The following is a 15,947-nucleotide window of genomic DNA, read 5'->3' as shown; positions in this document are numbered from 1 at the left end:
AATATGTGATCTTGAAGTGCCACTAACAACTCATTCTTGTTTGCTTAAAGTCCTTTTGTAGGCCTGGATCACGGAGTTGGATATGATGGGTTATAGTTTAAAGGAACTATTTGTAACTTTCAGAAATGCTTGTTAACAGCGACACCTGTGGCCTTGAAATCAACGAAAGTCAGCGTCGGGCTCGCGCTTGCTCGCTCTAAATATACTGCCCGCAGAGGAGACACCGGCACCCGGTCGGTAACGAGAAGACAACGTAACTCTCTGAAGAGCTCCGTCACTTCACAAGACACGGGAAAGCTCTGTTGGTCTGGAGGAGCTGCAGCATTTATTTCTGCACAAACGTCCCCTGTGCATTCACTAGATATTCTCAGAGCTAAACTAACTCTTCTGCAGTGTGGAGTGAGCGCGCGCTGTCTGAGTGAAGGAGAGCAGGCAGCGGAGACGAGGCTCCGGCCACACGCGAACGCGCATGTGTGCCGACCCGCTACATTTATACGCTTAAAAAGTTACAAACAGTCCCTTTTAATGTGTGCTAATGGAATTTATTAATGGGCAATTTACCAGTTTATCTGACATGTTTACAGTCGGTACCTTTAAACCTAAAGCGGCCTCAGAAACTTTGTGATGTACAGTTGATTTAAAAGTTCTCTATGATATTCAGAGCACTAATATAGCATAAAAAACAACTATTTGCCATGTAAAGATAGAGAAGAGTAATGTCTACCTGAGCAGAGAACGAAGTCTCTCTCCCTCTCTGTGTGTTGTAATCCATGCTTCTCTGTGCTTTGTTTACATAGCCATGCATGCCTTTTAGTGCATGTGTGCACCCCACTGGCTATCTCACAACCACCACTCTGCTCTGCACTCATACGGCGACGTCAAGGAAGCGTAGCGCCCATCCTCTGGTTCCTCCCCCCCCCCCCCAGGTAAACACTGTTAGCTCCATCAGCACTGTTTGTGCTGTTCCCGCTATTAGCACTGTTAGCTGCTAGCTGTTGGCTCAGCCGTTGCCATATGGAGAGCTGTGTGGAGGCAATAGAAATGCTCTGAATATTGAGTTAATACCTTTTTTTTAAGTTTGTTTTGACATCTACACTCCATACCAAAAAGAAATTGCTGAAACATGTTTAAGAAATCCTACAAACTTAAAGCTGCAGTGGGTAGAAATGGAGCAAAAAAAAAGTTATTTTTATTAAACAGTCACTATCCTGACAGTGGTACATGAGACAGGTAATCTGAAAAAAAGTCATGTGCCTCTGTGTCCTCCGGTGCTCCTAATGGCATCTGCAAGATTCCACAGACCGGAGGAAAACAACCAATCAGAGCCGAGCTGGAGTCTGCCGTCTTTGAGCAGCTGTCAATCATTCGCGAACCCCGGTCAAACGGTCAAACTAGGCAGCGCTGATCAAATATGAATCAATATTCTGTTACTGTAATGCCTATTTCTCTCCTCAAATGTTTTCAGAAACATATTGTAGTGTACTGTTTAGCTGTTAAATAAGAAAGTATGTGACCTGGCCACCATGTTGAGATCAGTTGGGGAAATACCAAGCGCAAAATATATACCTTCGCAAACTTTCTCGGTTTACAGCTAAACAGTACACTACAAGATGTTTCTGAAAACATTTTATGCCAGAAAAGACATTACAGTAACAGAATATTGATTCATATTTGATCAGCACTGCCTAGTTTGACCATTTGATCGGAGTTTGCGAGTGACTGACAGCTTCCTCCGTTGAATGAACAGCCAATAGGAACGCTCTCTCTCTCTCTCAAATGACCTGTGATTGACCAAAGTCTCCTGTCACGGGCTAGATTTTTTAAAGCCTGAAAACAGAGCTATGAGGAGGTGCAGAAGTCTTTTTTTTTTTTTTTTCAGAACACTTGAATTACAATATGCTGAAAGGTTATTATGGAAGTTTTGCCCAATGATGCCAAAAACATTCTGCCTACTGCAGGTTTAAAGGCTAGTCATTGAAGCGCACAGCAGTCACAGTTTTTGAGTCGACACCTCAATTTATGCCGTTTTCTGCTATTCTTCCTGACAAATCGGCTCAAGTTCTGTCAAATTTAATGAGGTAGCGTCAAAGCGGCTATTTTCAAGTGTTAATTGAATTAAGAGAAATGAGGCACCGTGAGCAAATGATACTTCATTGGGAGTAAGGAGACCAAAAGACCTTCAGAAGAGATGATGAATGATACAAAAAGACGGGGAACAAATTAAAGAAAACAAAGACGACAGGTGTCATGTTTTAAGGTGGAACAATGATTTAGTTTTAGCCTGTGGTATGCATCTATCCACATCATCCCTTTTCTAGATTTATACATTTGAATTACAAGAGTCTTGGTTGAGATGGGCTCACCATTTTATATATGCCCAGATATTAGTGACTCATAGTGCCCTCTAGTGGCACTAAGATGATCAGGAACACAAACTGGACATAACAAGGTTACAGGTAATATGGTAGATGAAGTCAGTAGTCCCATCAGTGAATGAATACTGCACCTGTCTCTTGTTGCAGTGGCCTCGTCGTATAGCTGCTCAGAGTGCAGCCAGGATGTTGTGTACATGGTAGCAAAAAGTTTGATTTACCGTCAGTCTTTTGTGTTTTGTGTGGAATGACACTGCCTGTGTAAAGTGAGGATTGTTGCTATTAATTCAGTGGTCTGTTATTGATCTACAGCAACCCTAAGTAGTTGGTCTAAACCAGTGGTTCCCAAAATGTTTCACGTCAAGGACCCCTAGACCAGGGGTTCTCATTTGATAAGATTTTATCCCAGGGTCCCCCGTCTGATAGGATTTCTGCTTTTAGATGTTTTATTACAAAAAGTGTAAGAAACCCATGACCAAAATAGTCATATATTCTGTCATTGTGTTCTTATGGTTGAAATTATAATGAAAATAAATGATTCCCCTTCTTGCTGGGGACCCCATTGAACCCCCTCAAGGACCCTTCTTGCTGGGGACCCCATTGAACCCCCTCAAGGACCCCTAGGGGTACCCGGACCCTACTTTGGGAATGACTTGTCTAAACATCTGAAGGATGGATGAATGGATGGAGGTCACACTGCAGTAAGTTGAGTGGTTTATTGCCAGAGAGGGGATATCAAGCATCTACAGGTGAAGAATATAGTGGATCAATCAGAAACAGCATGTCAGTGTAAGCACACACTGAGTGTCCCTTGCAGAAACATAAGAGTTTTGTCCATTTGATGAGGAGGCCAGAGAAAATATTCAGAGGATATTTTTTTTTCATATTGCATTTATTTGTCAGCACATACCAAAGCAAATAAAGAGACACACAATTTAACATGTAATTTTGCATCTTTTACATTCATGATTACATTAGTTACAGTAAGTGGTGAGTCAAATGATTTGAATGCATCACATTTAAAGTTCAATGGCAAAGCTGTTTGCAAACATTAGTAGAATCATGCTCTCTCATTCTGAAGTGAAATTACAGCTTTCCTTTCACTTGGCTCAGCTTATGCTTTGAATTTTGCATCTGCATTAGTTAAGTATTCTCTATTTTCAGCTTCAGTCTCCCTGATATTTGCCTGTCAACTGCTGTCTCAAAGGTTGGAAATGTCTTTCATCCTCACTTCCTCATACCTCAGTGAGATGTTTGGCTTTTAGTGCACTTTCCTCTTATTTCTCTGACTTACTACTCTCCACCTTCTCCGTTTTACCTTGAGGATCCTTTATGTTCTGTGAAGCTTCAGACAGCTTTGATTTCTCAACCTGGCTTCCTTCCGCTGCCCCCTGATGCAACTCTTTGATTTCTGCATTGACAATTGTCTTCTCCCCTGGCAACGCAGTTTGGACTGTTAGGGTTTTATCCCCACTGTTCGGCTTCTGATCCTTCACTTCAGGAAGACTTTTCATATCCGATTTAAGAGAAGACTCTTTACCTTTATTGCTAACATCTTGAATTGCTACTTTATTTTCACCTTTCGCAGCTTCAGATTTACAGATTTCCGTTGGCTCCGTATGACTGTTCTCTTTTTCCTCTCTCTTGTGTGTTGTACTCGAAGATACTTGAGCCTTTTCTGAAAGCGTCTCTACGGACAGAGTGATCTTTGTTTCTCCGGTAAAATCTGCTGTTTTCTCAGAAACCTCATCTTGCACTTGAACATGGCTTAGCTCTCGAGTTGTGTCTGATTCTTTTGACGCTTGGGTCGAGGTCTCGTCAACAGGCTTCTTCACTTGAGCTGAGATGAAACTATCTTTCTCAACGTCTCCTTCATTAACATCAGATTTTTTCAGAAGTGCATCCTCTGGAGGGATCTCTGGCTTTAAATCATCTGGTTTTGAAGAGAGATCTTTCTGAACTGTTACCTTTGTCACTGCAGCTTCTTTCTCTTCTTTTGTGTTTTTAGCTACTGTTTGATGTTGCTCATTTTCTTCCTCATCAAGGCTCTCACTTAATAAAACTTTGCTTTGGATATTTTTAACTATGCCACTGTCAACTGCTTCAGTCTCCTCTTTACTTGTTTGACCTTTTTCACCACCATCATCCACCTCCTCAGGAGTCCCATCAGCACCTCCGTTCACTAAATTTCCTACTTGATTCTGCTCACTGTCAGACATCTGCTCTCCTTCCTCCTCTCGACCGTCTTTATTACCCATCTCTTCCTCACTGCTCCCTTTATCTCTTTTGGTACACTCCTGCTCGTCTTTTTCCAATTCCGTCTCCGATCCCGTCTCCTCAAATTCTGACATCTCAATTTCCCTGGTGGTCTCCGTTATGATCTCCTCTACGAACTTGTACTGGGGCTCGGCCCGTCTGTGCGGGCCGCCCGGTCGGCTGAGGCAGGGCAGGGTGTAAACGGGGGACTGGTGGTAGATGTAGGGAAGGGAGATGTGGGTGTCTGACATCCTGGACATCCGAGCCTCCTCGCCGCAGAGAAGTTTCCTGCAAAATTAGGAAACAGATTTTAATCTCCAATCACCAATACACCGTGCTGATACTGAATTTATTTTAAAGAGATGGTTCAGATGTTTTGAAGTAGGGTTGTATGAGCTATTTATCCATAGTCAGTGTATTACCTACAGTAGATGATGGCCGGTACGCCCCAAGTTTGGAGAAGTACCGACACAGGAACAAAGCGATGTACTTCTGCAGACAGGGCCGGAAGCAAAACTGATTGTAGCCACCTAAAGAAAAGGCTCACCTAAAGCCACAGCCAAAGCCACCAGAATCCATTGGAAAAAAGTGTAATTTTAACTCGCAGAACACAGGAGTTGCGGGTCTACCGCTGCCTCGATCGGTTAGTTTGTTTCTTGTATAGTGTGACTTTGGTTAGTTCGGATTCACTAAAATTACACAAAAACACAAACTAACTGATCGAGGTAGCGGTAGACCCACAACACCCGTGTTCTGGGAGGGGAAATTACTGTTATTTTTCAATGGAGTCTGGTTGCTTTGGCGGGAGCATAAATAAAAGCTTCAGTTCCCTGACGGAAACATAGACCGTATAGCTGTCTCACAGCAAGGTAAACCACCAAACATATTCTAAATATAGCCTACACTTCAACTGATATTGATTTGTTTTAGGTGGCTAAAATATGTTTTGCTGCCGGCTCCGTCCACAGCAGCACATTGCTTTGCTCCCATGCGGTAACTCCTGTCTGTTTCTCCAAATTGGAGGCGTGCCAACTGTCATCTACTGTAGGTAATACACTGACTTTTACCTCATACAACCCCACTTCAAAAACACCCGGACTATCCCTTTAATCTTCATTATTGAGAAAGATTTAAGACAGGTACAAAAACCTATTGCTAAATGGAGTTTGCCTTATAACATAAATGTCTCTTTAAATACAGAGTTGCAGATTAGTTATCTGCTTTTTTTTGTCATATTTGATTTTCTCTCCCTCAACATGAAGGCATTATATTAGTATATTATTGTCCGCTTCTGCATAGTGTGACATTGTGATCGTTTGAGAAAGTGTACTTTGTGTAATTGTATTGTACTTAAATGCAGCATTCTCAATAGATGAATGAATGATGGGGATTAATAAGGAAAATGATGGAAAACTGAGATTTTGAATCATCTTTTCACTCCAAAAACACTCGTTTTGGTAATAACAATGAGGGCTGTCACTCTTTAAACCCACACAGATTCAGCACACCTTACCTATATGACAGTATCTCCACATCCAGAGCCATCTTCACGTTCAACAGGTCCTGGTACTCCCGCAGGTAACCAGACATGTCAAATTTGCAATTGATGAGCTCATTTTCAAGTTCTTTGATTGTGTTCTGGAGCAAGAGAGGAGAGGACAAAGTGTTACTGGACACACATACACTGTAAGAAACGGCTGTGAAATCCACAGTGCATTACTGTGTTTGTGCCCAGTAAAGTACTGTATTTTAATTCACAGTAAAATACTGCATATTCAATCGAAAATTACAGTAATCCAAGATTTACTGTGGAAATTACAGCTGCCAGTTAATTACTGTAATTTTTTTTACAGTAAGTTACTTGTCAATTGCTGCCAGTTAATTACTGTGAATTTCACAGTAGGTTCGTTACAGTGTAGCTTTTATGAACCTAAATCGTGCTCTTACAAAAAAATCAGTCTCACCTGGTAATGGATCATCTCTTCATTGTGTTGATCCTCAACATCATGCAGCTGCCTCTCCAGCGCCTCCCTGGTGCCTCTAGAGCAGTCCAGCTCGATGCTCTTGGCCTGCAGGCGCCTCCTGTACTCCTGGATTTCCTGCTGGCTCGCTTTCAACGCCTCTCTCTTGCTCTCAGCTGCCTCCGTCAATCTCGCAAACTGAGATCGGAAAGTTTCTCCCACCTGCCGGAGGTCTGACGCGCTGTGACCTTCCAGCTGCGTCCTGATGTCCCGGAGTGCCGCAGTGATGTCAGAGTGGCCAAATCCACGCGCCTTGACGGTCACCTGCTGCTGCGCGTCCTGGATCTGGTCACACATCTCCAACACCTCGGCCTCATGGTTTCTCTTCAGGAAATCGATTTCATCCACCAAATGTTGCGCTTTCTTGTCCAGCTGCAGTTTAGCCTGATACGCGTCACTAATGTCCCTCTTGAGGACAACCATAGCTCTCTCAGCATCCGATCTGCTTTGCTCCTCCTGTCCATGTTGTCCTCTCAAGCTGCACAGCTCTTCCTCCAGATTCTGATGCTCGATCTCGATCTGGTGCTTCTGATGAGTGATGTCCTGAACCAGCTGCCTCAGTCTCCTGAGCTCTGGTGCGTACTCCTCCTCAAGACGAGATGCGGGTTTCGCTTTGCCTCTGATCTCCTCGATTTCTCTCTCCAGCAGCTGATTCTGGTGCTCCAGGTGATGCACCTTCTCTATGAATCCTGCAAGACGGTCGTTCAAGCCACGCATCAGCTCTTTCTCATTGAACTTCCCAGTAGATTTGGTCAAATTCATACCAGTGGACAGAAAGCTGGCATCCACTGCCGTACGTGGTGCTGGCCTGTATTGTAGATACTCATCTTGAGTGATGCTGTGCGTAAAGCGGAGTCTGTTGTTTTTGTCCATGCTGTGTGACTCAGGAGGCTGTCGGTGGTGATCTCCGGTGCAGAGTTGTTGCTCCTCCATGCGGCCTTTTTATACCCGTCGCCATCTGTCCTGCTGAGCAGAACGGAGCTGTCCGCGGTGCTGAAAAAGGTGTAGCATCAGCTGATGTGTTCAAAGACAGCTTCCACTGCGGTTTGTCGCAGCAGCAGTGACGTGATGTGATGTGGTGCACCGACTGGAGATGGCAGCTCCAAAAACAATTAACCTTCTGTGCATAATAATTACACTAATAATAATAATAATAATGATATTATTAACAATAATAATGTTTCAGAGTGTTTAAGTTTTTACCATTAATACCATTAATACCATTCTGTTTCACGACCAACCTGCTTTACTGCTTTTAGCAGATGACGTCATTTAAAAGCCACATGCCCCGTCCTTTACAGGTCCTCAATACTACAGTAACTATAGTTAACTAGCAGATTTAAACTCACACCTTTTATATCCAATCCAATCCAAATTTATTTATAAAGCACATTTAAAAACCACAAAAGTTAACCAAAGTGCTGTACATTATACATAAACACAACACAATAAAACACTAAGACCAACTTAAAGCAATTAACTTTTTGTGCATAATGGCACTAATAATAATAATAATAATGATATTAATAACTAATAATTTTTCAGAGCGTTTAAGTTGTTTTTTCCATTAATACCTTTCTGTTTCACGACCAACCTACTTTTTTAGCAGATGACGTCATTTAAAAACCACATGCCCCCGTCCTTTACAGGTACTCGTTACTACAGTAACTAGTTAGACCACATACACACCAAAAAACTGACAATAACCTGATAATTTCAGGTGGAATTTCATTCATTCATTCATTCTCACTGTGCATATCATTTTCCACTTGTACAATTTTGTTAATAGTCTGTTTATTGTCAATACTATATTGCTCCTATTTTTATACTTACTATTTTTTACTGTATTAGCTGATGCTTCTTGTTTTTTTGCACTATCCCCTTTGCTGCTGTACACTGCAAATATCCCCACTGCGGGACTAATAAAGGAATATCTTATCTTATCTTAACTAGCAGATTTAAACTCGCACCTTTTATAGTGTAGTGGTGTAATCTGATTGTCATCTAGATCCAGAGGAAATCAAGTAATCGGGTTACTACTTGCCCGGTGGTGGAAGAAGTACTCAGATCTATAAGTACAAAAGTACCAGCATCAAAATATACTTAACGTAAAAAAAAGTACTCATATATTCTTGGATTATAATTATCACATTAATGTTGCAGCTGGTAAAGGTAGAGCTTATTTTTTTTACTATATCCAGCACTATGTACTTTAAGTAAAAGTACAGAAGTATTATCATCATAGGCCTACTTGAAGTAGATGCAGTGGAGTAAAAAGTACAATATTTCCCTCTGAGATGTAGTGGAGTAGAAGTATAAAGTAGCAAAAATAGAAATACTCAAGTAAAGTACAAGTATGTCAAAATTGTACCTATGTACAGTACTTGAATAAATGTACTTAGTTACTTTCCACCACTGAGTTTACTCCCCTCCAAAGTCTCTCCTCAGTGGTGGAATGTAACTAAATACATGTACTCAAGTACTGAACTAAAGGACAATTTTGAGGTACTTGTTCTTCAGTGTTTACATCTGAGGCTTCTTTAGACTTCTTAACTACATTTTGGAGGGAAACACTATGTACTGTATAAATACGTTTTTACTCCACTGCATCTACTTTAAAGGTCCCATCTGATGCTCATTTTCAGGTTTGTAGTTGTATTTTGGGATTCTACTAGAACAGGTTTACATGCTGTAATGTTCAAAATATGCGTTACTTTCTTCATATAGTCTGCCTGAATATGCCTGTATTTACCCTCTGTCTGAAACGCTCCGTTTTAGCGCATTTCAACAGAATTGCACTGCTAATCAACAGCTTGGGTCCATGTTTACTTCCTGTCAGCTGATGTCATTCACATACACTCCAAAGGGAAATAAACTGGGACACCTTTAGGAGGTTTACGTTTAAAACCGTGAAATGGTCTAAATAGTTTGCATTTGTGACATCACAAAATTACAGAAATCCTAACAGCTTGTTTGAAAGGCCCAGTTTCTGAATACGGGCTGTGTGTATTTCTCCATGCATTGAGTGTTTCAATATTTCCACAGTATTTATATAGCACTTAAATCTGCTTTATAATTTTAAAAAGAAACATGAAAATCTCACATTTTACAATATGGGACCTTTAAGTAGGCCTACTTCAATGATAATACTTCTGTACTGTTATTTCAGTTGCATTATATGCAGGAATTTTACTTGTAAAGGAGTTTTTATACACTGTAGTATTTTCACTTATTATATAAATATTTATGAATATACAGCATATACCAAAGCACTATATTCTCAGATGTTCAATCTGCTTATGACTTTTACTTAAGTATTTCTACATTATTCCTAGTTTTACTTAATTAAAGGATCTGAGTACTTCTTCCACCACTGTTTTATGTTTTAATTTAATGCCAACATGTAGATTTTGTAATTTCCTTCTCAAAGTCATGAAATAATCATATTAAGCCCATACAAGTAAACATGAACTTAAAAACTAGAATTAGAACTTAAAAATTAGTTGTAACACATAAAATATGATTGTTATTTGAGTTATTTTTTTAGTCTAACTGTTCTGTGTGATGTTAATCTCATTTCTTTGAAAGCATAAAATTGTGTTTTCATTTTGTCCAGTTGCTATTTTGCTGGTTATTTATTTAAAATCACTCAATCAATCATCATCAAGTTCATCAAAATGTTATAGAAAAGAAGTGTCATATATAAAAGCATCAATTTAAGACACTTAGCAGTGCAACAACATACACAAATAAAGCCTGCTGTGTTCATCTCACTATAAAGAGCTTAACTGTCGCTTCTTTAAAATATTTAGCTTTATTCCACTTGCATAATGTTATTTTGATGCGTGAGCTGTTGTGGTCACCGTGTAATGTAGCTACAAACAGAGACGATACAAACGAGGTGTTTGATGTTCTGTTACAAAGAAAATCACTATTTATTTAATGTTTATCTGATCCTGAGCTGAAGTATTGCGGCATTTATTGATTTTGAAATTATGTCATTTTGATGAAACCGTATATTTGTTTTTATTTATAGCCCTTTTATGATTGCTGCGTTAGTAAAGACGGTAAACACAGGGAGAAAGTTGTAAATGTTTAATCTGCTGTAGAGAAAAGACATTCAATGGACGATTGTTGTAGCTGACAACAAAAAGTACAGAAGGAAATGTACTTCACATTTATATTTAATATCAAAACTAGCAAACATGTAACTTTTAAACTTGTGATTTCAGCGTTTAATGACAATGGACAGCCCGTCGCCAATGGTGAGCATGCTCAGCTCGATCCTCTGGTCCTTGTGTAGCTTCTTATTCAGATTATCCAGAGACTGGGAGGTGAGGTCACTGGGAGCAGGATTCAGAACTTTTCCGCTCCACAGCACCTTCAAACATACAGTAACAACAGTCAGTGCTGTTTCATTCTGTTCACAGTCAACGGTCTGCTGTGCACCTCTCAGTACCACAGCATGACAGATTCTGCTCGTGTAAAGTGTACTTACATTGTCAATCGCAATGATGCCCCCTTGTCGTATGAGCTCGAGGGACTTCTCGTAGTATCTGTCGTAGTTGAATTTATCAGCGTCGATGAAAACAAAGTCGTATGTTCCAGCTTCCCCGGCTGCTATCAAATCACCTGATGCAACGAAGATGAAAGTCAAAATACAAAAGTCCATTTTTATCAGAACTCATGACTGAGATTTATAAAAGCACTTACTCAGTGTCTTCGTGGCTATTTGATGGCGTACATCGATCTTATTTTCAACTCCAGCCTATAAAGAAAAGGTTCAACTGTATGAGAGCTGTGTGTGGGACCTTTAATTGTTTTTAAAGAGAATGTTAGAGAAGGCTAAAACAGGAATTGATTTTGCATCTTTACTTGACACAGTTGCCTGAGCGGACACCTTTTTTTACTCTCCAGCCAGCAGCATTTTGTGAAGACACACTGACAGATGGTAGATGTGCAGGATGTACAGTGTGCTGTCTGCGGCACAATTTTTGCTCTGACAGAAGCAGCAATCAATCTTACTACGGTTGCAAAATGCCAGATTCAAACGTTACACAAGTGCCAGGTTGTGTAATGCAACCTGTTCTGAGTTAAGATTGTTTTGAGGTTTTTACAGTATCTTCTTTTATCTTGTGTAGATAACTTGAGCCAGGCTGTTCCCAGAGAAATGTTCTCACCTCTTTAAAAAACGGTGTGGCAATGTTCACATAGGTCTCTTCTATTTCACAAGCTACCACGCGTCCATTCTCTGGCATGGCCAAAGCCATGCTCAGTGCATTGTACCCTGTGTACATCCCTGCAGAATAAACATAGTGTTAACTGAAACACTTCACAGAAACATTTTTAGTCCTTCAAACATGATTAAAAAAATAAGAGTCTTCCATGGGAGCAAAGAAAAGCCATATGAGGATTTGAATCTCACAAGCAACCGAATGCCTATTCTTACAATTTAATCAATACTTACTATTGAAATTTGAATAGAAATAATAAATAATAATAAATATAAATAATAAATTCATAGCAGTGAAACACCATCTATTAAAATTCAGCCGATTAGAAGTTAGGTTATCAGGCCAATAAATAGGCGTTTTCTGTCGCTATGAGCACCATAGATGTGGGTCAGTAGGGGCCTACTATACCCAATAGTAGGTTTTATCATCTATTCGCATGGAAGATCACTGAAAAAAAGTATAAAAGAACACGACAGTGACCTCTAGCCACCGTCGTAATTATGACAGGAGCAGAAACGGAAGTGAGGCGCTGTAGTATTGACAGCGTGAAACTCCATATGGGATGGAGGTTGGGGGCGGCAGATGGGAAGTGTTTTTGTTGCCTAAACCTAAAAAAGTTATAGTTTTTAAGTTTTGCTTTCACTTTAACAACATAGTAGGCGTAGTAGGCCCCTAATGACCCACATCTATGGTGATTATACCGACTGATAATGCCTATTTAATGGCCTGAAACCGTGTGCAATATTAATATGGTTTGAATTCCCCTCTTTAAAATTCCCAGTAGGCCTTTTCAGGTTGTGCAATTCCTAAAGCTTCTAAATACATTTTTATTTGTTCACGTGTCCAGGATTGAAAACACTATATTAAAATTGCTCAAATTCAACTGGTCATTTTTTAACCTAAAAATTTAATCAAAGTAAAGAATTTTAATAAAAAAGATCAGTAAAATTCAGATATTAAATTCAATCAATGGAGCCTGAATGGAATCGACCAGATCTCTGTCCTTTCAGGTTATGTTTCATCAGATATAATCAGATAGGATGGCTTTCAGAGTAAAATATTTTAGTGCTATAAAGTCAGCAGTATTTTATTTTCAACGTAACGTATTCAGCGGTTATTCAGTTGCTTTTGAAATTCCAATTATTGTGGCCCTTCTTTGCTTCCACAGTCTTATATTTGATCTCACATTATCTCACCAATTTCAATAGCTTTAGTTGCATTTATCAGTCTAATAAGATTTGCCATAAACTGGGCTTGTTCACTGGCAACCATCATGACGCTCCACGTGTCTTCAAGGGTTCTCTGAAATGAAAATATCAAAACATTTAAGCATTTTATTGTCTGATTAAATTAAATAAACAACATTTCTTGGTACTCTTCATTAGCTGTGCAGTGTTCTTCTGACACTGTGCTGCCCTCTAGTGGTCACAAATTTCACTGCTCAGATCCTGATATTATATACAGTGGTATTATATATTTATTGTAGTTATATAGAAAGTAAAGATAATAGAATTTAAATGTGATACAAAACACAAACTGGACATTTGCAATTCTAAGCAGCTACTTTTTAAAAGTATCCAGCTCCAAAGTTTGATCCAAACTTTAGAAGCAACCACTTCAAAGCCACAATCACTTAGTTTTTAGCCCTGGAGCTCCAGATGACCAACCAGCGTCCGTCTGACCTAAATAACCTGCTGGTGGCTTCAGCATGTTGATAAATGTTGGCAGGCGCCTGCCCATGCTAAGCTTAAGGTGATCAAAAGTCAAAATCCTGAACTGGATTTCACAGGGAACAAATTTAAAGATATAAACTTGGGTGTAACATTGGGGTCTTTTTGGTTGACTAGGTCAGAGGCTGAGCACCATCATACTGAAACATCTCTAACTGCTAAAACAAGTAACAAGGGAGTTATAATAATCAAAGTGTTGTGAAATCAATTCTTAAGTTATCATCTCCATCTCAGCTTGAGACACTAGTGTACGAGGGCTCGTTGGTTCTCTTACCAGTCTGAGTTTGGTGAGCACTGGGTGCTCCCTCAGTGAGTTGTTAACAACATACTGCAGCACAGGGTCGTCCTTTCCTTCGCTGTGGCTCTTCCCAATCAAGGCCGACTTTCCCACACCTGATCGACGAGAAACAGAACAGCAGCTACCGTTACCACAAACCTAATAAATCTCTGTCACCTGCCAGATTATACACAAAACCGCCATCTCATACCTGTTAGTACAAGAGCAAGTCCAATGCAAAAAATCATTTTGATACCTGTAGCCATTATGTTCTGGGTTCTGGGCTTTGTTAAAGAAACGTTGAACAGCTGTAGTTGCACTGAATATCTCTGGGTCAGTCCTATTTGTACAGTACCGTCTGTGTTTGTTTTGTGATTAACCTTTGAGAGGGAGGTTCCATTTATTGATTTTGCAGGTATATTGTGAAAGTAGGGGAGTTTATGTAAGATAGACAACCATATGTTTGGATAAAATTTAGTGTTAAAGCTGCGGTTGGTAACTTTGAGCAAATGATAAAAAGTTACTTTTGTAAAACAGTCATAAATATCCTGACAGTAGTGCATGACACAGATAATCTGTGAAAAAAACATGTTCCTCTGTGTCCTCCTAGAGCTCATAATGGCATTTGCAAGAAAGCAAAACAACCAATCAGAGCCGAGGAGTCTCGTGAAAATCGCAAACTCCGATCAAACTGTCAAACTAGGTAGCATTGATCAAATATTAATTAATATTCTGCTACTGTAATGCTTATTTCTTTCCTCAAATGTTTTCAGATACTCAAGGTATAGGGAAAGTTTTATAAAATATTTTTATAAAAATATGTCATATTTGCTTAAGTTACCAACTGCAGCTTAAATGTATTACTTTAAAAAAAAAAAAAGATCAGATAAAATCACAGTAGAGTCCCAGGACAAAGGTGTCCTTTTACGTATATATATATATATATATATATATATACATACATATACGTATATATATATATATATATATATATATATGTATATGTATGTATATATATATATATATATATATATATATATATATGTATATGTATGTATATATATATATATACGTATATATATATATACGTATATATATATACGTATATATACGTATATATATATACGTATATATATATACGTGTATATATATATATATATATATACACGTATATATATATATATACACGTGTATATATATATATATATATATACACGTATATATATATATATACACGTATATATATATATATACACGTATATATATATATATACACGTATATATATAAAAGGACACCTTTGTCCTGGGACTCTACTGTGATTTTATCTGATCTTTTTTTTTTTTATTTATTTATTTATTGCACCAACACTGACCCAATAGTATTTAGTTGAGTTTATTCTTTTTATTTACTGAAGCCGTGTATCTCAAAATACTGCAGTTTAGTCAGTTATTTTGCAATTCAAACAAGCACACTTTGGATGTGTATCCCATGTGAAAAGTTATTTTTTATCAATAATGAATCAAGATTCTGATACTGTAATGCCTATTTCTCACCTCAGATGTTTTCAGAAACGTATTTTATTGTACTGTTAAGCTGAAAAATGAGAACATTTGTGACCCGGCCGCAATGTTGAAAACAGTCAAGCCAAAACTAAGCATCGCCCACCAGCCGGAGCACACTTTCTCATTTTACAGCTATCTGTATCATGCACTACTGTCAGGATATACTAGTGACCATTTTATAAAAACAACTCTTTCTCTCATTTGCTCAAAGTTACCAACTGCACCTTTAACGTATTACTTAAAAATGACAAGATTAAACCACCGAGAACAAAGGTCTCCTTTTATATAAACAAAAGGCACCAACACTGACCCAGTAGCATTTAGTATTTCTTTTTATTTGCTGAAGCTGTGAATCTCTAAATTCTGCAGATAGTCAGTCAGTTATTTTGTAATTCCAACAAGCACACTTTGGACTGTTTTATCTGTGTTTGTTGTTCTCGCTGTCTTCCTGAATGTACACCATTACTCAGCACTGTATATCACTGCAATTCATT

General features: G+C 38.9%; 2 protein-coding genes across 3 annotated transcripts; both read right to left on the bottom strand.

The window, feature by feature from the left end:
• Nucleotides 1-3,206: 3,206 nt before the first annotated feature.
• Nucleotides 3,207-8,587, bottom strand: LOC141773873 (neurofilament medium polypeptide). Its single transcript, XM_074646016.1, has 3 exons — nucleotides 6,593-8,587; nucleotides 6,142-6,266; nucleotides 3,207-4,916 (listed from the first exon to the last, which is right to left on the bottom strand). Exons 1-3 carry the CDS (start codon nucleotides 7,580-7,582, stop codon nucleotides 3,650-3,652), a joined length of 2,382 nt encoding a protein of 793 aa, XP_074502117.1. The 5' UTR covers nucleotides 7,583-8,587; the 3' UTR covers nucleotides 3,207-3,649.
• Nucleotides 8,588-10,729: 2,142 nt separating this feature from the next.
• comtd1 (catechol-O-methyltransferase domain containing 1) lies at nucleotides 10,730-14,257 on the bottom strand. Of its 2 annotated transcripts, none has more exons than XM_074646019.1 (7): nucleotides 14,147-14,257; nucleotides 13,888-14,006; nucleotides 13,080-13,185; nucleotides 11,830-11,948; nucleotides 11,363-11,417; nucleotides 11,148-11,281; nucleotides 10,730-11,030 (listed from the first exon to the last, which is right to left on the bottom strand). In XM_074646019.1, the coding sequence occupies exons 1-7, from the start codon at nucleotides 14,154-14,156 to the stop codon at nucleotides 10,878-10,880; spliced, it is 696 nt and encodes a 231-aa protein (XP_074502120.1). In that variant the 5' UTR covers nucleotides 14,157-14,257; the 3' UTR covers nucleotides 10,730-10,877. The 2 variants fall into 2 exon arrangements, with proteins under 2 accessions (XP_074502120.1, XP_074502119.1); XM_074646018.1 differs by having other exon boundaries at nucleotides 14,102-14,249.
• Nucleotides 14,258-15,947: the final 1,690 nt, after the last annotated feature.

This window comes from Sebastes fasciatus, chromosome 9 (genome assembly GCF_043250625.1).
Source record: "Sebastes fasciatus isolate fSebFas1 chromosome 9, fSebFas1.pri, whole genome shotgun sequence".
Lineage (NCBI taxonomy): Eukaryota > Metazoa > Chordata > Actinopteri > Perciformes > Sebastidae > Sebastes > Sebastes fasciatus.
Note: the sequence above shows the minus strand (reverse complement) of the source record. Positions and strands in the feature narration are given on the sequence as shown.